Source organism: Lissotriton helveticus, chromosome 5_1 (genome assembly GCF_964261635.1).
Source record: "Lissotriton helveticus chromosome 5_1, aLisHel1.1, whole genome shotgun sequence".
Taxonomy (NCBI): domain Eukaryota; kingdom Metazoa; phylum Chordata; class Amphibia; order Caudata; family Salamandridae; genus Lissotriton; species Lissotriton helveticus.
The window spans coordinates 456,201,275-456,221,664 of NC_136065.1; the positions used below are offsets into that span (position 1 = coordinate 456,201,275).

At 46.8% G+C, this 20,390-nt stretch overlaps 1 protein-coding gene across 4 annotated transcripts in view; it reads left to right on the forward strand.

Moving 5' to 3' along the window:
• Nucleotides 1-20,390, forward strand: part of MAPK8 (mitogen-activated protein kinase 8) — a 417,190-nt gene that overhangs the window by 309,652 nt on the left and 87,148 nt on the right. For all 4 annotated transcript variants that reach the window (XM_078642701.1, XM_078642699.1, XM_078642702.1 and 1 more), the window contains exon 9: nucleotides 12,972-13,154. In XM_078642701.1, coding sequence (XP_078498827.1) covers nucleotides 12,972-13,154 — 183 coding nt within the window. The remainder of the gene's footprint in view (nucleotides 1-12,971; nucleotides 13,155-20,390) is intronic.

The following is a 20,390-nucleotide window of genomic DNA, read 5'->3' on the forward strand; positions in this document are numbered from 1 at the left end:
AAAAGTCCACTTCCATCAGGATCTTCAAATCTTTACTGGGAATGATGTCATCCTGTATCCCATTGATTCCCAACTGCTGTTTGCATATGAGGCCACTTCAAGAATCCCTACACAAACAATGGGTTCAAGCTCTAGGTTCATTCGACGACAAACTAGTCATCATTTCACAGATCAAACGGGCAATGTCATGGTGGGGTATCAGGAGCAACTTGACAAAGGGCCTACTATTCGAACCTCAATATCCAAGTTACGTCATGACATTAGACGCTTCATTGCAAGGTTGCGGAGCGCACCTGCAAGACCTAGAGATTCAAGGCCATTGGTCTCCTCAGGAGGCAAAACTTCACATCAATCTCTTGGAATTAAAAGCAGTTTTCCTGGGTCTTCAAGCCTTTCTTCCCAGAATTCGTGGTTCATCGGTCTTGGTAAGGACCGACGGCACAACGGTGTTCTATCTTCTGAAACAGGGTGGCACAAGGTCGAAGCCCCAGTCTGCTCAGACACAGACAATTTGGAATTGGCTTCTATGTCACAGCATAGCTCTAAAGGTGGAGCATGTTCCTGGGGAAGACAACGCAAGTGCAGATTTGTTAAGCAGATCATCCGCCATTTGCCACGAGTGGGAACTTAATCAAGACCAACTGCGTTGAATATTCAATCTATGGGGTAAACCAAATTTGGACTAGTTTGCGACAACAAAAAATGCAAACATTACGCAAGCAGATTCCCACAAAAAGGATCAAGGGGGAATGCTCTTAATCTCCGATGGACAGGGATGTTTGCTTATGCTTTTCCTCCTTTTCCTCTAATTCCAAGAATATTGAGAAGAATGTGATCAGAACCTTGCCACATAATTCTAATAGCCACAGCCTGGCTGAGGCAATTTTGGTACACATAACTTCTCCAATTATCAGTGGAGCCCAGGATACAGTTTCCAATGATCCGGACACTGATTTCCATGAACAAGGCCAAGTTCTTCACCCCCAATTGACCTCTCTAAAATTGTCAGCTTGGAACCTTTCGAGCATGAGTTTCAGTCACTAGATATTCCTCAAGAATGTCGTGAAATTCTGGCAAATTCTACAGCAATGTCTACTAACAAGACATATGCAGCAAAATGGAAAAGATTCTGTAACTGGTGTATTTCACATAATGTTCATCCTTTTAATTCCTCACCGGAGCAAATTCTTCCATATATGCTTCAACTTGCCATATAGGGACTTTCTCATTCTTCAGTAAAAGTCCATTTAGCAGCAATATCCAGATACCGTAGCTCTCCAGGATGTCCATCACTTTGGTCTCAAAGACTAATTAAAGAATTCCTAAAAGGCTTATTCAGGAAATTTCCTCCAATTAAACATCCTCCGCCACCTTGGCAGCTTAACATAGTCTTGTCACAACTCATGAGAGCGCCTTTTGAACCAATTCACAAAGCTGAGTTGCAATTTCTTTCATGGAAGGTAGCCTTGCTTCTTGCTCTCACTTCAGCTAGGCGAGTCAGTGAAATTCAAGCTTTCTCAATTCTGGATCCCTTCATACAGTTCAGATCGGATAAGGTGCTTCTCAGAACAAATCCGAAATTTGTCCCTAAAATACCTTCTTCTTTTCATCTAAATGAACCTGTGATCCTGCCTACATATTTCAAGACTCCTTCCACTATGGCAGAAAAAGCTCTACACACTTTGGACATTGGGAGATGTCTAAAGTTTTACATTGAAAAAACAAAATCATTTCATAAATCAAATCAATTATTTATAGCTCATTCAGGACCAAGAAAAGGTTTGGCTTGTTCAAGATCCTCCATCTCCAGATGGATTGCATCTTCCATTGTCTTCTGTCATGAAAAGGCGGGAAAACATTTGTGCACAAGAGTACGTGCTCATGATACACGGAAGATGGCAACTTCAACTGCATTGCTAGCAGGCGTATCGCTTCCAGACATCTGCAGAGCAGCAACTTGGTCAAATGTCCATACATTTACCAAACATTATTGTCTGGACACAGAATGGAAAGCAGATGCAGCAGTGGGACAAGCAGTTCTACGACACCTATTTAACTAAGGTACATGTTTTTTCTCTTTTCAATTACTTTTCTGTAATGTTGTATATACACAAATGTTGTTTAAATGGCAAAAGTTGTTGCATGATTTCTTAATGAGTCCTTTTCTTAAAAAATAAAAAATAAAGTTACGGCGCAGAGCCCTGAGACAAAGGGGGTCTAGCCTAGAAACGCTCTTGGAAAAGGACTGCTATCTAATCTGATACAAGCATGTGAATCTATGAAAGACAATACTGGAGAAAAAATAAGTTACTTACCTGTACACTATGGTTCTCCAGTATTATCTTTCATAGATTCACATGCGCCCACCCACCTCTCCGTTGTCTTCTAGGTAGACCGTCTTTATCTCTGGGTTCTTACATAGCTCACTCTTGGGCTGTTGGAAATCTGAGGTATGGTGGCTCTGCTGGGGAGGGGTGTATGTTGGTGCTGGCAGCTGATTGGCTGTGGTTTGGACCACATAATGAAGAGGAGAGGTTACCTATTTTTATACTTCTCTATGGTTTCCAGGCAGTTTTTTCTTCTACTGCTATGGTTATTCTTTTACCGGGAGACTCCCACCATGACGACGGGGAAGATGCGAGCATGTGAATCTATGAAAGATAATACTGGAGAACCATAGTGTACAGGTAAGTAACTAGTTTTATTCTGCAAGTCCTGTGGGAAGTAAAGGCTGCATGTGGATGATCCACACACAGACTCTCTATTGTCTCTACCCTCAACATCAGTTAATGGAGTGCAAGATTTTTCTCATATTCTCTTCTAAAACCTTGAGAGACGAGCGGGGAGGCAACTTAAGTGGCTACAGAAGTAAAAAATAGAGCTCTTCTGAGGACATTGATTAGTCTTTGGGACCCCACTAAAGGCCTAGATCCTCTGACCATGGGGCTTCTCAGGAGAGTAGAAAGGCCTTGATGGTGCATCTTAAGGACCCTCTCCAAAAGGAGAAACTTAAGCTCTTCACCACAGGGGCAGCCGCCCCCCAACACACTACTGCATTTGTGAAGAAAGGGGAGTAAAAATATTCTCACTCCTCAAACTGTTGACGACGCCATCGCCATCGACAGTGGAATCGACGATGATCGTCGCCACTGTCTAATCCATGAGGACATCAACAGCGGCTTTGAGTGCTCCCATTCAGGTGATCTTTCACTATTCACCATTGACTGCAGAGTTCATCTCAACTGCGTCGACGAAGACACCGTTGACAGGGACACTGTCGACCACGAAGCAGTCTCAAAAGCTGTATCAACTGCATCATCATTTACTGCAGCACCGTCGATCACAGCGCAGTCTACAAGGGAATTCTTAACATCAAAGCCCCAGTTTAGCTTCACATCACCATTGACGAAGATTACAATTAAAAAGATAAAAACGTCTTTAAGGCCTGAAGTGACCTCTCCAAGCAAGGTCTCACCTTTGCTACCTAGTCACTTATTGGACATAGAAGAATCGGATAATGACAAACCTTTTGGGGATGCACACGGTCCTTCAGAGCTCCAGGTGAAAAACGAGGAGGAAGATGATGACAAAGAGCAGTACTGACAATCTTACTATGCCCCTCCTAGGCAGCATAGTAAGATTGGCCAAAATAACTTGTCCCGAAACACCTAGAGCTCATTCTACACAGAAAGAATGCAGCATATATGGCCTTCTTGGCTAACATCCCATTAGGTGACATTTGTAGAGTGGTATTTTAGTCGGCACCTCTCACATTTACATCACCCTCACTTTAGCCACCGCTTATGAGGAGGTACTGCTTTACAGTCTTTGCAGAGTATGTGTATCCACAGTAACACATGCTAGGAATGGAAAATGTTACTTTTGCAGCGTGAATCTTTCTGGATTCACTATGCTGTGCATATTCCGCAATCTGGTGGTTGGGTCCGGAATCGTAGTCTTTTTTTCTCTCTTTTTTTTTTTGTCGTAGCCCAGGTGGGCGTCGATGTCCCACCATTTGGTGTCCTTTCGGTGACGTTGGCGTGCTTCCGGCGGAAGCTACCACCCTTGGGCGCCATCTTCAGATTCTTTTTTCCGCCGTTGGGTCTGGATCGTCGCGTGAAGCTCCTGAAGTTTTGGAGGAGGAAAGAAGAAAATACAGCAAAAATCCACAGGTGAAGACCCAAGAACATCGACAGAAGAGGACCTTTAGTGAGGAGACGACGAAGAAAGGAGAGAACTTCGAAATCTTCGACCTCCTTGAAGGAATGCGCACACAGGGGGCCCCCTGAGCGCAGGGATGTACAAGACGCCGTTTAAATTCTGCAAGAACTGCCACCACAAGTTCGCACAGAAGGACCAGCACCCAGTCTGCAACCTCTGCCTGCCAATCGACCACGAAAGCAGAGACTGCAACTCCTGCTCCGTCTTCAAGCCGAAGACACTCCGAATTCGAGAAGGACAGAGGACGGCTCACCACACGATGCAGGGCAAGGGCCAAGCCCCGACGCTCTATGAACTTGGCCTCTCCACCGACGATGAGGACAACATCGCCGAAGGACCAGATGACGTCACGGTCGCTGAGACCGATAAGAGTACGCCTGATAAGGTAGGAGAGTCTACGACCCCGAAAACTCCCACAGGGCCTCGAAAACCTGAGGCAGACTCTCGAAAGTCAGAGCACAGAGCCTCGAAAGGAGCACCGGCGCCGAGCAAATCGACGACCGAAGCTGCATCCTCCGAAAAAGAGCCCAGCGGATCCTCCGAGAAGGACTCCCGGAGGCAGAAGACCAGCGAAAAGCAAAGGTCATCGAAGCAAGCCCCCGAAAAAGGGCCTTCGACTTAGACGTCGAAAGAAAAAGCGCCGAAGAAAGCTACGACGCCGAAAAGGGCGGCCGAAACGCTCGACGACGAACAGGCCGCAGAAATGCAGAGAAAAAAGAGCAGGCTCGAGGCCGAAACGGAGAACATCCTTCAGAGAAAGAAGGACTTCGACGAAAAAATGAAAAGTTACAAGATCCCCCCGAAGCCGGCACCGACCGTCGCTGAGGTACAGGAGATCGAAGAGTTCGACATCGAAGAGCCGCCGAAAACTCCGGAACCTTCGGAGCACGAAGAGGAGGACCTCTACTACACAGAGGGGGATTACGGGGAACAGCAGTCAAGCTACGGTTCAGGTTCCTCGACGGCCCAAGACCAGGAATGGCAGGACATCGAGGCCGAAAACCCAGAGGAGGCGGTAGAAACATACCCCTCGAGGCCTTCGCCACCGGATGACATTGGGGCATACAATGAGGTGGTAAGAAAGGCGGCAACAGCTTATGGAATTAAGCTGGAAGAGGAGAAGCCAAAAGCGGACTTCCTGCTCGAGACACTGCTCCCCATACAGACAGGGAGCCAGTTCCTGCCCATGCTCAAGAGTATCACGGCCCAGGGAAAGGAGGCCTTCAAGGACCCGGCTACATGCAGATCTGTAACGCCGAGGACCGAGAAGAAGTACAAATTCTCCTCCGAAGACCCAGCTTACATCAAGGGTTCCGTCACAGCGGATTCTATCATCGCTGCAACGGCCAGGAAAAGGGCAAACGTCCCAACTACGTCCGGACCCCCACCTGACAAAGAAAGCAGGAGGATGGACCTAACGGGCAGGAAGATTGAGAGGAACGCTGCAACGCACTGGCGGATGCCGAATTCCAACGCCCTCCTGAATAGGCATCAATACCAGCACTGGGAGGAGATGGGACAGTTGCTCAAGCACCTCCCGGAACAATACCGTGACAGAGGAGCACACCTGGTAGAGGAAGGGAAGAGCATCGCCAACTCATGCCTGAAGACAGCCTTGGACGGGGCAGAAACATCCAGCAGACTGATGGCTATAGGCATCACTGAAAGAAGGCAAGCATGGCTCAGGATCTCAGGATTCAAGGCTGAAGTCCAGAACAACATCCTGAACACACCCTTCAGCGGTGAAACATTGTTCGGAGCCCCAGTTGATGATAAGCTCACCCAACTGAAGAAGGACAACGAGACAGCAAGGTCCATGGGAGCCCTGCAGTTCAGAGGGATGAGAAGGGGCACTCCGTCGCGGAGGCCGAACGGCAGAGGTGGAAGCCAGCGAGGAGGTTCTCACCAGAGTTTCCACCAAGGGCAACAGAGTGACAGCCAAGGCCACCAGGGGCAGCAGAGGCAAAACTGGAACTACCAAGGCAGGGGCCAGTCCTTTCGATCGAGAGGAAATGGACGGGGCCAGAGAAGAAGAGGCGGCGAACAGCCCCCCTCTAAGTGACTTCACACGAGAGAAGGTGCTCTACCACCCACACCCTCCGGGGGAGGACCACGGGAAAACAAAGAGGAGAGGGCTACACGGACAAGACACAAAGGAACATGCAACTCCAGTAGGAGGAAGATTGAGATTTTTTCTCCAGGAGTGGAGAAAAATAACAACAGACAAGTGGATACTCAATATTATGCAGTTCGGGTACTGCATAGAGTTGGAAAAAAGGCCACCAAACAGAAAACCAAAGAAAAGACAGCACTCAGGAAGAGAGCTGCAACTACTGCAAGAGGAAGCCCAAGAACTCCTCCTCAAAGCGGCCATAGAACGGGTCCCCTTCAAAGAACGGAACATGGGAGTGTACTCAAACTACTTCCTAGTGCCAAAGGTGGACGAAAGCCTAAGACCCATCCTGGATCTACGGTTCCTGAACAAATACGTCAAAACTCAAAAAATCAAAATTACGTCCCTACAAGAGGTCATTCCTCAGATAAAAGCAGGGGACTTCTTGTCTACCATAGACCTCAAAGATGCATACCTGCACATCCCCATGAACAAGCAGCACAAGCACATGCTAAGGTTCACAGTAAACAAGGATCACTACCAATTCACGACCCTAGCTTTCGGCCTAAAGTCCGCACCAAGGGTGTTCATCAAATGCCTTGCGGCAGTGGCCGCACACCTAAGGAGAAAGGGGATACACGTGTACCCCTACCTCGACGACTGGCTGGTGAAGGCAAACTGCTACAGGACATGCAAAGAGCATGCAGAACAGGTGACAGGAACGCTAGCAAACCTGGGTTTCTCCATACACTGGGGCAAAAGCTCGATGGAACCAGAGCAGGTGAAGATCTTCCTGGGAGCCCAGATCGACACCATACAATGCAGAGTCTTACCGAGCGAAAAGAGAACGCTCAGCCTACTGAGGGAGAAACGTCACTACCAGAAGGGGCGATCTCTGACAGTGAGGACTGTGAGCAAGATCTTGGGGATGATGGCATCATGCATCCACCTGGTCCCCAATGTACGCCTACAAATGAGACCACTCCAAGAGTGGCTGCAACAACAATGGTCACAAGCTACAGGAAGTTGGGAGGATCTAGTGGTTGTAACGCACAGGGTGCAGGAAGAGATAAGGTGGTGGACCAAGGAGAGAATAACAGAAGGGAAACCTCTAACACCACCGGACCCAACAGTGACCATCACCACAGACGCATCCCAGAAGGGGTGGGGCGCACACATGAACAGGCTCAGAGTGAGGGGTCTGTGGAGCCCTACAGATGCAGTCAGGCACATCAACTACCTGGAACTGAAAACTGTGTTGCTAGCCCTCAAGGCCTTTCAGAAACACCTACACAACCGGAAGGTGCTAATACAAACAGACAACACCACAACAATGTTTTACATAAACAAACAGGGGGGAACTCAATCGTTCCCGCTGTCAAACTTGGCACAAGAGATCTGGAAATGGGCCATACCACTAAAAATAGACCTGCTAGCCATACACCTGCCAGGGAAGGACAATGTGGAAGCGGATTGGCTCAGCAGGCAAACTTCAGCATCCCACGAGTGGGAACTCAACAGTCAGGAAACAGAGAGTCTATTCAGGAAGTGGGGCACCCCAACAATAGACCTATTTGCAACACACCGGAATGCAAAATGCCAATACTTTGCATCCAGGCAACCAGAGGCACGGTCCCAGGGGAATGCCCTATGGATAAGCTGGTCAAAAACATTTGCCTACGCTTTTCCCCCGATACCACTGATCCCCAGGGTGCTCAACAAATGCATGAACAGCAACATGACGCTCATCCTTGTGGCACCACAATGGGCCAGACAGACGTGGTATTCTCAGATAATGGAGATGGCGCAGGGGCCTCCCCACAAGTTCTCAAAAAGAAGAGACCTACTCTCCATGGAAAACGGAGGAATCCTACACCCAGAGCCAGAGAGCCTCAACCTCTCAGCCTGGCTCCTGAGGACTTAGAATTTGCACACCTGAAACTACCAGAGAGCACCCTGCGGGTGCTGCGAGAGGCAAGAAGGCCCAGCACACGCAAGTGCCATGGGGAAAAGTGGAAAAGATTCATTCAATGGTGTTGCAAGAAACAACTCCAAAGGAGACTGACCAAGGAGTCCACGGTGCTAAGGTACCTCACACACCTAATCAAGGCAAAGCTAAGCTCATCCTCACTGAGAGTGCACCTAGCAGCAATTGTGGCATACACAAGAGGAGAAACAGGGAGAAGCTTCTTCACATCTCAAGTCGTGAAAAGATTCCTGGAAGGGGCTAAAAGAATAGCACCGCCAAAGAGAATGCCGCCACCGGCCTGGAACTTAAACGTGGTACTGACGGAGCTCATGAAAGTACCCTTCGAACCCATCCACAAAGCCTCACTGCAAATGTTGACAATGAAGACGGCCTTCCTGGTGGCGATCACCTCACTACGAAGGGTGAGCGAACTGCAGGCACTCACACTGCAGGAACCCTACATCCAGATACACAGTGACAGGGTCGTGATGAGAACTGACCCACACTTCATGCCAAAGGTGGTGTCAAGGTTCCACATGAATCGGAGTATTCAGATCCCTAGCTTCTTCCAAAACCCCACTACAAGCGCTGAGAGGTCGCTCCACACCCTAGACGCAAGAAGGGCTGTGATGCACTACATTGAAAGAACGAAGGACCACAGGAAGACGAAACAGTTCTTCGTGTCCTTCGCTAACAGTTACATGGGCAAACCAGTTACGAAAAACACCATAGCCCGATGGATCGCACAGACAATTCAGTTCTGCCACAAGCAAGCTGGCCAAGAGCTAACAGGAGGGGCACAAGCCCACTCCACCAGGAAGAAAGGAGCAACAATTGCCTTCCTGGCCAACACACCGATTCAGGATATATGCCTGGCGGCAACATGGGCTTCAGTACACACTTTCACGAAGCACTACTGCGTGGATGTACAGATGAACAAGGAAGCACAAGTAGGACAAAAAGTGCTTCAACATATTTTTAGCAACCAACGCTCATCTTCCACCCAACCGCCACAAAAGTAACAAACTGCTACAAAATCTATGCACAGCATAGTGAATCCAGAAAGATTCACGCTGCAAAACGAATAGTTTCTTACCTGTCTGTGTAGTTTTGCAGCTTGAAGATCATTCTGGATTCACTAGCGAACCCACCCGCCTCCGCCAGAAAGATGAGGCTGGAAAAGAGGGTGGGAAAACATGGAAAAGAAAGCAAGTTGGAACAATTACAAAATACGTGGAAACACTAACGTTGAAAAAACGATTAACATACATAGCCATGGATTCACTACAAAGACAAACAAGGAAAAGAGACAGAAAAAAGAATCCGAAGATGGCGCCCAATGGTGGTAGCTTCCGCCGGAAGCACGCGGACGTCACCGAAAGGACACCAAATGGTGGGACGTCGACGCCCACCTGGGCTACGACAAAAAAAAAAAAAAGAGAAAAAAGACTACGATTCCGGACCCAACCACCAGATTGCGGAATATGCACAGCATAGTGAATCCAGAAAGATCTTCAAGCTGCAAAACTACACCGACAGGTAAGAAACTATTCGTTCGCCTATTAAGCATCTGTTTGTAGCGAATACTGCTGTAGGTTCACATGTGCCCACCCACCTCCCTGGTTGTGTCTGGATATAACTTTAGATGTGTTCATTTCTTTTTCATTAAATACACATTTATGCATCGCACAATCTTAGCTCCTCTCCATTTTACTCGCATCCCTAGTGCGGACACCAACAATGGAGTCGTTGCCCATGCTCACTACCAACTAGGGGATGAGTCACTATACCTAGTGACTCAAAAGATTTCTTTGAAGCAAAACAAGTTGCAAACATCAGAGTCCAACACAAGATGGCAGGAGTATACAGAGCATGTGACTCTACAGCACTATCCACTACGAACAGATGCTTAAAGGATAGGGGTCATTTTCCTTACATTATTTTGGTAACCATATTTCTGCTAAATACTGTCTACCTGCACATTCCTCACCGATCCTACCCACCTCCCCATCTTGAACAAAGGTCAAAAATAATAATTGTTTATAAGGTTCCGAGCAAGAATATTGCATGGCACCTTCTCAAATTGTTATATTTCTTATCCTGCTCGTCTCGTGAGCTTGGAAAAATGGATGCGAAACTGACATCAGGGCACTAGGGTGAGCACTTTATGAATCCAGTGACGTGACAGAGTTTTGTTTCTGGCTCCAGTGTAGAGCTAGTGTCCCTGCCATCATGGATGAGCTATTGAACAGGTTTCCAGATCTAGTCCGCCTCCTGGTATATTCAGAAGAGGAGGAATCTGCCAAAAGATGGAGTAACCGCAAGAGAGATACTTACGGAAGGTAAGTAACATTTTCTTGAATCCACAATTTGTCTAGGAACTCCTTGCTATATTTGGTGAAATGTGAACAGTCTTACCAAGCCATACCTACTACACTTAGAGCAAATGAGCATTTATTTATTTGTTAAAAATCACTTGAGTCTAGTATCGTTTTTAGTGTAGAATGCAAACCTTCTCCTCTACTTTGGGAAATTGCCTTGAAGCATTCTGGTGACTGCGATGGGGCACATTAGGAACTTCTACCAAATAAGACTCCAAATCCCGACTATATCCACCTTCATAAAAGTAAAAGTTTGAGTGAATTGGGATTCTTTTCTGTGTTGAGTGTTCAGACATACAATGTAACTGAAAAAATTGCCCATAGTTGATTGACCATGGTGCACTTCATGCGTTCATAAAATGTTGTTCAGATTCTTAAGAAGGCCCTGGATTTTAGAAAGACTAGAAGATTTGTGTGTATGGCGTACTGATTTCAGGAGTTGCTTAGTGGAAATGTTGAAGCAGGTGCTGCTATGTCTAAAAGGAAACAGGACAAACTTAATTTTTCAAAGCAATTGGACCTTTCTCGACAGAACCCATCTGTATTCTATACTGTCATATTTCCCCAGGTTCTGTGAGATACTGGGATACCCCATTGATATTAATGGCATATTTCTTGGGGACCATATTCAGTTATTCACTGTCTTAGTAGACGTCATCCTGTACTTTAAGTGATGAGCCTTTGCCCCACTTGTACCAATTAGTGAAGGATTTTATAAACTCCTTTTCATGGTAAAGGGGAGGATTTTTAACAAATCAAGTTGTAGATTAAAATATTCGAGGGCCTTCTGTCCTGGCTTTCCAAAGCTCGTCCTTTTGCAATTCAAAAGTCATTCACAAATAATTGCTTTCTTTTAAAAAGTGGTACTTTTATGCGCAGAAAATTAATTTGTTTAAAGGAATATTGAATAATCTGCCAGCTAGTTGCATGATAATCTTATCGCTACTTATAGTTCTCTTCGATCTCCCACTGTAGATATTGATTAAAGTATACAAAAAGTGATGGATGGAATGCTCTAATTAATCTCAGCCACTGGAAATTACTTGGGGGCCGCTTCCCAGTCCGTCATTATTTTGCACACTATGTGACCTCAGTTTGAACTCAGCTATGTTCAGCTCAATCTTGACCCTGCTCCAGTGGAAACAGTCCAGCCAGAATAGCCAAGCCAGGTCCTCCCACAACCAGGACTCAAGCAACCCAAGACTGTTTTCACCCTTGTTATGGGATCATCTTCCGGGTATAGCATGGTTCCAGTGACACTGTATGCAAGGGACCCATGTCTCGACATACCCATCCCACGTACGGTGACATAATAAAGTTTACAAAAGTGATGGGTGGAATGCTTGAATTAATCTCCGCCACTGGTAATTACTTGGGGCCGCGTCCCAGTCCAACATTATTTTGCACACCATGCTATCTCAGTTTGGACCAAACTATATACAAATCAGGCCTGACCATGCTCCAACGGTAATAGTCCAGACTAAACAGCAAAGCCAGGTTCACCCATGCCCAGAACCCAAGTAACCTAGGGCCTGTTTTGCCCTTGGTATGGGCTAATCAGCAGAGTATTCTTGGTTCCATTTGTACTGAAGCACTGAGAGCCTCCTGAAAGAAGCCATTGTCAGTACGGCACTGAAATTCACAATTACCTATAGGTGCTTTACTTAGCATTCAAACCATTCTTCCTCTCATACATGTATTGTCTGTTGTCTGCTTTCCCACCTGGTGTTCCATTTAGATTTTCCTGAGTGTAGGTGTTCTCTTAGTCCTGATGTGCAACCACACTGTTAATTAATTAATGCAATTTTTCATTTGGTAAATGTTTTTTAATATTGACCTAGTTTTCTGAGCACATTCTACTGTATCCCCTACATTCTTCTGTCTTCTTTCCAGCTATGCCCTTAATCTCTTTATACACTTTACATTACTTTATCTTTTGATAGCACAGTTTATCTAATTTAGAATGTCCCTTTCCACCACAATTGTACAAACCTGTCTGAAATTGCACACCTCAAGGCGAAGTTCCCATTCTCTGCATGTTATATAATGTTGTTCTAGCTAACTGTCCTCAGAAAGGGTATTTGTCTATCGCTTCCCTCATTTTGCATGTCTATACATCACTTCCAGGATCAAATTGAAGATTGTTGATAAAGTCTGATTGCATATTATGGGCCACCCTTTCACTAACAAATCACTGTTGTGAGTGTACCTTTTTACCTGTTTTACCTGATGCTAGTGAAGGCAAGTGCAGATCACTAGACTATTTTCCTTAGCTGCTGGTTCTCAGATATTGATCAATGGAATAAGGTAATTGAGCAGCTTGGAACACCATGTGCAGAGTTTATGAAGAAATTGCAGCCCACAGTTCGGACCTACGTGGAGAACAGACCTAAATATGCTGGTTACAGCTTTGAGAAACTTTTCCCAGATGTTCTTTTCCCGGCTGACTCTGAGCACAACAAGCTGAAAGGTAAGATAAGTGGACTTTGTTTGTGTCCGCATGGCAAAGTCACACTTTATCTATGAGATGTGACAACCTGGAGAAGGTTTAGATGAAAAGGCTCTTAATTTTGGAAGTGCTTGATTTTAAAATGTCTCCGCAGAGATGTTAGGTTTGAAGTTGAAGGTGTCTGTGCATCCTGTAGTTTACATCACTGTATAGGCATTTATATAGCGCACTACTTACCCGTAGGGTCCCAAGGCGCTTCGACCGCTGCGAAACCCTTCCTGGCTTCCCTGAGAGATGGTCCCTTAATGGGTATCTCCAGGGTGAGACCAGGCATCCCCGGCGGTCTGGTGGGGCCGTTAGTGAAGATGAGGCAAGCTAATGCCCAGAGTTGCCGAGTGTGAACGCTGATCAGAGTGGGCACCGAGGCAGAGAATTATCGAGTCCGCTGACCCTGGTCCAGAAACCTGCCGCGCCGGGAATCGAACCCTGGTCCCGGGCCGTCCTCTGCTCTCGGGTCTGCCGCCTCTAACCAGTGAGCCACACTACTTCACTCACTTGCCACCTTCATGTTGTGTGACATTTTATTCAGATTCTTTTCTCTTTTGAATATCTCCAAGTGCCATACTGGATCCTAACACTTTTCATAGCTCTCATACCATGGTAGGTGACCATGGTAGGTGCCATTGTTTTTGACACTTTCCAGAGCTGCTATCTGAAATTCTCACTTTTCTACAGAGTTTCCCAACAATTCAAAGAACCCATGAGCAGTGCAAAGGAAGAATTTCACCAAAGTAGTTTGGATTAAACTGTGGCAATGCAATGGACAGATATCCATTTCTGATGCCCAGCAGATCTGCCAGTGGTGCCTAGGGTCGAACGACGACTGGAAGTTGTGTGACAGATTCAGGTGCATGCACTCCAAGCCATTAAGGAGTGTGAGGCTAAGCTTTTTATGGCCTGAGACCTGCTTCAAATTTGTCTCTGTCCACCGAATCCTCAAAGGAGAGGAAGAGGAAAAAGAAGTAGAGGAGTTGGGACAATGACTCCTCTTAATGTGCGGGTTACGTCATCTTAGAGCTCTTAGGCTCCAGCGGAGTTCTCCTCTGTGCTGGAGCTCGTTGATATCATGTCAGCTGCCAAGCCCCCTCTGACCATGCCACCAACTCCTGGGCCTCCAAAAGGAGTGTGAGGCTAAGCTTTTTATGGCCTGAGACCTGCTTCAAATTTGTCTCTGTCCACCGAATCCTCAAAGGAGAGGAAGAGGAAAAAGAAGTAGAGGAGTTGGGACAATGACTCCTCTTAATGTGCGGGTTACGTCATCTTAGAGCTCTTAGGCTCGAGCGGAGTTCTCCTCTGTGCTGGAGCTCGTTGATATCATGTCAGCTGCCAAGCCCCCTCTGACCATGCCACCAACTCCTGGGCCTCCAAAAGGGCCTATTTGGAGCCTTCTGCCATCTCTATTGTATGCAACACCAATGTTAGTGCTCCCAGAATTTTCTGATCCTGGCGCTAACCTGACTCGATTCCTCCATGCAATAGTGGTACTATTAAGCAAGCTGTGGACCCCTCTGTTACGCCATTGGGTACCAGGGCCTGTTTACAGTTTCTGTGTTCCCCTCAACGGTGCTGTCACCAGCAAAAGTGTCTCCACAAATATTGCCTTCCAAGACACAAATCATCCTAATGAGGTCCAGATGGAAGGCCTAATCAAGACCTGAAGAGGCCAGGTACAGAGAAGAATCTCAGCCCGAACCCTGTACGCACCATCGCTAATGGCAGTTACTTGTTGATATTTTTGACATTGATGCCATTCAGATGGCTGCAGGGACACCTGATGATGATGACAGCCGTGAGGCAGCCAACTCGCCGCCACTCCATCTTCAGTCACTGCTGGTTCTCTTCCAGGGGATCCTCATCAATAGTCCTAAGCACTGAATATTCCTTCCCATTCTCGGGGACCCCGAAAATAATAAAAAATAAATATGAAAACATATATATGTATAAACAACTGACAGTTGCCTATGGTTTATACAATAAGTGAAGTTTTGACCAGACGGAGGTTGCAAGCTACCCTTTAGGTGGTAACTGTTTATTAATGCACTGTCACTTAAACACTGTCTTGAGAAAAAAAGAACAAAATGAGAAAGAAATTGTATAAATACAGTCAGGTGACTGACTTAACTTGTCATTTGATCAAGGCTCTCCGGAGTCGAAACGCCTAATGGCCGGCAGAGTTTGGAAACAATAAAGAAGATTCTGTGCACTGAATTGTGGTCTGTGCTCCATTTGTGAAACTGCAAAGCCGCTGGGCAGTGGAGTTATCAAGATATCTATCTATCTATCTATCTATCGATCAATCTATCTTATATACACATTTTTTTCCACATCAATGCAGCCCTTATAAAGGAGGCTAACCAATGTAACCATAGATCACTGCATTTGCATTCACATACTATAGAATATATATATATATATATATATATATATATATATTTCCACAAACGATCCTGTCGCAGAGGGAACAACTTGGCAAGTCGGTGCTTGGTTCGGGACCAGGACCGGGTCCCGTGAATAATTATTCACGAAAGGAAAGACCAGCCTGCAAGATAGGAAAAAACATGAAAACAACCATTGACCCAAAAGGCAAGACCTTCACCATAAGAGAACACATCACGTGCGAAACTAGTTTTGTAGTGTACATGCTACAATGTGACTGTGGAAAACAATACATCGGCAGTACCACATGCACCCTAAAGAAAAGAATGTTGGAGCACATCCGCGCAATACAGAAAAAAGATTCCACATATGCCATGGCCAAACACCTAACGACCCACACAAACAAAACGTGGAAAGACACCCATTTCTTTGGCTTGGCAACAGTACAACAACATGAACGTGGTGGCAACAGGAAACAAAACTTAAGAAGATTGGAATCAAGACTAATCATGCGCTTCAAAACAAGACAACCGATGGGACTGAACGAAAATGAAGAACTTTATTTCCACCTCTGAAGAAGAAAAAATGTGTTCTTTGTAATTTGCCAAAAAGGAAATTTCAAAAATCAACAAGTACACTAGCCATTTAGATATAACAATCAAAAAGAACTTTCTGCTCTCTCAAGCCAATGCACATGCACATGACAGTGTCTAAAGAAATGGCAGTGTGAAGGGCACTCAGCCCGAGTAAATAGTGAATGACTGCACAGCCGGAAAAATGACAACATGGCTTTAACCTGAAGGACAATTCAAATTTGTGTACAGTCTACTACACTGCCAAGACACAGTCCTCGTGCTCAAAGAACTATAATTAAATGTATGGCACTTAGCCTTAAATTAAAACTCAATGTAAACATGCACAGAAATACAAGAAGAAAATTGTAAATAACAATGCAAAAATAATGCTAAACTGCATGTCCCACAATGCACGTGGATAAGCATTACAAGCTATATAGTTGTAAGTAAAGTAGGACAACTGTTAACACTGCCGTGAGAAGGAACCATCTGGTTCGAAACGCGTAGGCTCTAACAGTGTCTGAATAAAACCTTAATTCCAAAGTGCGGAGTGCTGGTCTTTCCTTTCTTGAATATATATATATATATATATATATATATATATATATATATATATATATATATATATATATATATATATATATATATATATATGTATATATGTCCTCATTCTGCCAACTCTCTTGCTAGGGTTACTCTTATCTCTCAGAAAAAACCCGAAGGGAGAAAAAGAGCATTTCCACACAAGGATACTGCTGTTTCCACTTCGCAAAAAGGGATCAGGACACAGGAGAGACCAGGGCCAACAGCATACTTGGTTTAATCATTGGACCTGCTTAACTTCTCTCCAATCCACCAACATTGTCCAAACCTTGTCACAGGTCTTGGGTTCACAGGCCATATCAGACTGTCTCATATAGATAACACTCTTGAGGCACTCAGCAAAGGATGGTTTTTTTGGGGCGTTCCACAGCCTACATATCTCCCGCCTCGCCAAAAGAACAACATGGAAAATAAACTTGGAGATAGCTGTGTTTATCCGCAGACCCTCTTCTTGATTAAGGCCAAAAAATACAAGAGAAGGGCTTACCTTGATCGGTTTCCCAGTTACTTCTCCAAGAAAATCTTATACTGAGGCCCAGTATGGAACAATCTTCGGACAATGCATAAACAAATGCAGGTTGTCTGCTGATGGAAACATGTACCTTGGGTAGACGTATGTGTTGCCTGTAACCCGTGATAGCTTAGCTGGAGACCAGTATACTCTGTGGGTTGTAAACAGATGGTTACATTTAAGCGAGGCAGGTTTCACCACTGTTCGTAAAATGGAGAAGGAATCAAACCACATTTGCTTCCAATCCCCATCCCCAAGCTCTTTTACCCATAGGTTTGAAATTTCAAGGTCGATATTAGTTCGAGGCATGTGGGCTGCTAAATTCATATCTATTGCATAGATCGCCGCCTAATGTTGGGTCCGGATGATTGCACATTGTTGTCCTGGAAGAGTCTTCGAAGTATCACGAGATAGGTGGCTCCTCCCCTGGACTACAGTGCCCATGGGCATCGGCTCCATCCCCAGATTGTTTTTTTCCGCCATTGGGTTCGGATGTGATTTTGGCGGCTCCTTGTCGGAATCGAAAGAAACTTACTTCTTTAGGCCAAAAGGCCTTCGGTATTCCCGTCGGTATTGTTTGCGATCGGTCCCGAGCATCGTCTGACTCTTCGGGTCGGACTTCTGCGGAGTAGTTTACTCTTCGCGCATCGAGGCCCTGTACTCGCAGCAAGACCCCGGCGACTTCATCATGGAACGGAGTCCGTTCAAGCGCTGCCCCGTGTGTGGGTCTAAATACCCACACATCGACGTGCATCCAGTCTGTAATAAATGTCTATCGCCGGAACACGACGAGGACAACTGCATGGCCTGCTCCAAATTCAAGTCAAAGAAGACGCTCAAGCATCGGCGCGCGACTTGAAGCCCTACACGCAGCCCCGGCACCCGACGACATATTCGACGACCCCGCAGAAGAAGGCCACAGCCATCATCTTCAAATCTCACCACCATCGACGGAGGTCGAGGCGGATCCAGAAGAATACATCGAAGGACAGAGCCAAGACCTTGAATACGTCGAGGAGGTAGGGGACGACGAAGAAGTCTATGGGGCCGCGGAAGATAGCTCAGAGGAAGAGCTATGCCCCGAACGTTACTCGACTCCGGCTCAGGTCACGGGATCGCCACTCGGCCTTACCCACGACCCTGCACCGATACCCCCAGCCCCGCCTTCGGGCCCGGCCACGGATACACCGGAGGAGCCACCGTTGCGTGTATCGAAACCGAAACCGCAACCATTGCTGTCGACAACACCTAAGATGGCCGACATCACGCCAAAAACGAAACCAAAACCTTCGGTCTCCACGGCTCCTAAAATGGCCGCCGACTCGGCAAAACCGAAACTTACGGCTTCGACAACATCTAAGATGGCCGACGTCCCGTCCAAGCCAACGAAGCCTGCTCCGTCTTCAACTCCGTCGCCTTCGGGCCACACGAAGTCAAAGAAGACTGTCGACTCACCGGCGCCTCAAACGGTGGCCAAGGACACGTCCTCCAAAAAGGTCGTCCATCCTACCTCGACGTCTGCAGCGTCTACCACCATACGCACGGTCGAAGCCAAGTCCACTAAGGCCCAGGATCCGACAGCCGGAGCCACTACTCATCGGCACAAGGATGCCGGAACGGCATCGACGGCGTCGGCGCCTCAAACTACCACAGGGCAGCGTCCCGTGGAAGGCCAGGAATCATCGGTGGCCACTTCTGCTACGCCGAGGTCCTCCGAAGCGGACGAACATGAAGCGTCGGTTGCCAAACCCTCGGCTTCCTTTACGAAACAGGTCACCGACTCCCTCAAGAGAATTCGGGAGAAAGCCCTGACGTCGGCGTCTACCGCACCGTCGTCCTCCAAGCTTCTCTACGTTCTACCACCAAAAGTGGCGCCGAAGGCGTTTGTGACCAAAACGGTCTCAAAGAACACCGAAACGCCGGAATCTTCGACGCCCAGTCCCAATTTGCCTCGGCCAACTGCGTCGGAGGACAATTCGGAGCACTACATCGATGCCCACACGGGGAAATTGACACTTTATAAAAGAAAGATCACTTCCCAACCATTGGAATCATTTGTTATTCCACTGAAAAAGAAAAGGCCGGCACAGGACATAACTCCACTTGTTGAACCTATTCAGCCTCCACCAAGGAGGAGTCCAACACCTTACCCCCCACCAATCAGGGGGCGAGGATAATGAACAAGATGACCAATATAACTTCCCTACTGGAAATTACCCTGATGTACACCAGGACCCATATGTCGACGCTGGGGACCAGGACAGCCATCAGGTGGTGCAGAACCCTCAGGTTTTTGGGTCACGTACGTCACCTACTGAGGACTCAGCAGCATTCACTGCTTTAATAGAACGGGCAGCTGCAAATCATAATGTGGACATGCACTCTGACCCGGTGGAGGAAGATTTCCTGTTTGACACTTTCTCTGTCTCAGAAAGAGCGGTCAAAACACTCCCCATGCTGAAAGGTGTCCTTAAACATGCACCAGAGATCTTTAAGGAACCAACACGAGCAAGGGTGGTAAACCCACGTATTGAGAAAAAGTATAGGCCAGCACCTGGAGACCCTGCATATATTCGGGGACAGTTGCCTTTGGACTCATTGGTGGTCGCAAATGCCCGCAAAAGGGCCAACTCCCAAACAACGGGTGAAGCTCCTCCCCCAGACAAGGAGTCGAAAGTGCTTGAGGCTTCTGGCAAGCGGGTGGCTGCGCAGGCTGCCAATGTATGGCGTATCGCAAACACACAAGCACTGCTGGCGCGTTACGATAGGGCGCATTACGACACCCTAGAACAGCTCCTTCAACATCTACCTGATGAGTATAAAGAAGCAGGCGAAATGCTCATTCAAGAGGGGAAGCTTATGTTCGAGGCATGTGGGCTGCTAAATTCATATCTTAGCATTAGATCGCCGCCTAGTGTTGGGTCCGGATGATCGCACATTGTTGTCCTGGAAGAGTCTTCGAAGTATCCTGAGATAGGTGGCTCCTCCCCTGGACTACAGTGCGCATGGGCATCGGCTCCATCCCCAGATTGTTTTTTTCCGCCATTGGGTTCGGATGTGGTCTCGACGTCTCTCTGTCGGAAACCGAGAAAAACTAACTTTTAGCGGCCAAAAGGCCTCGCTTTTTGCGTC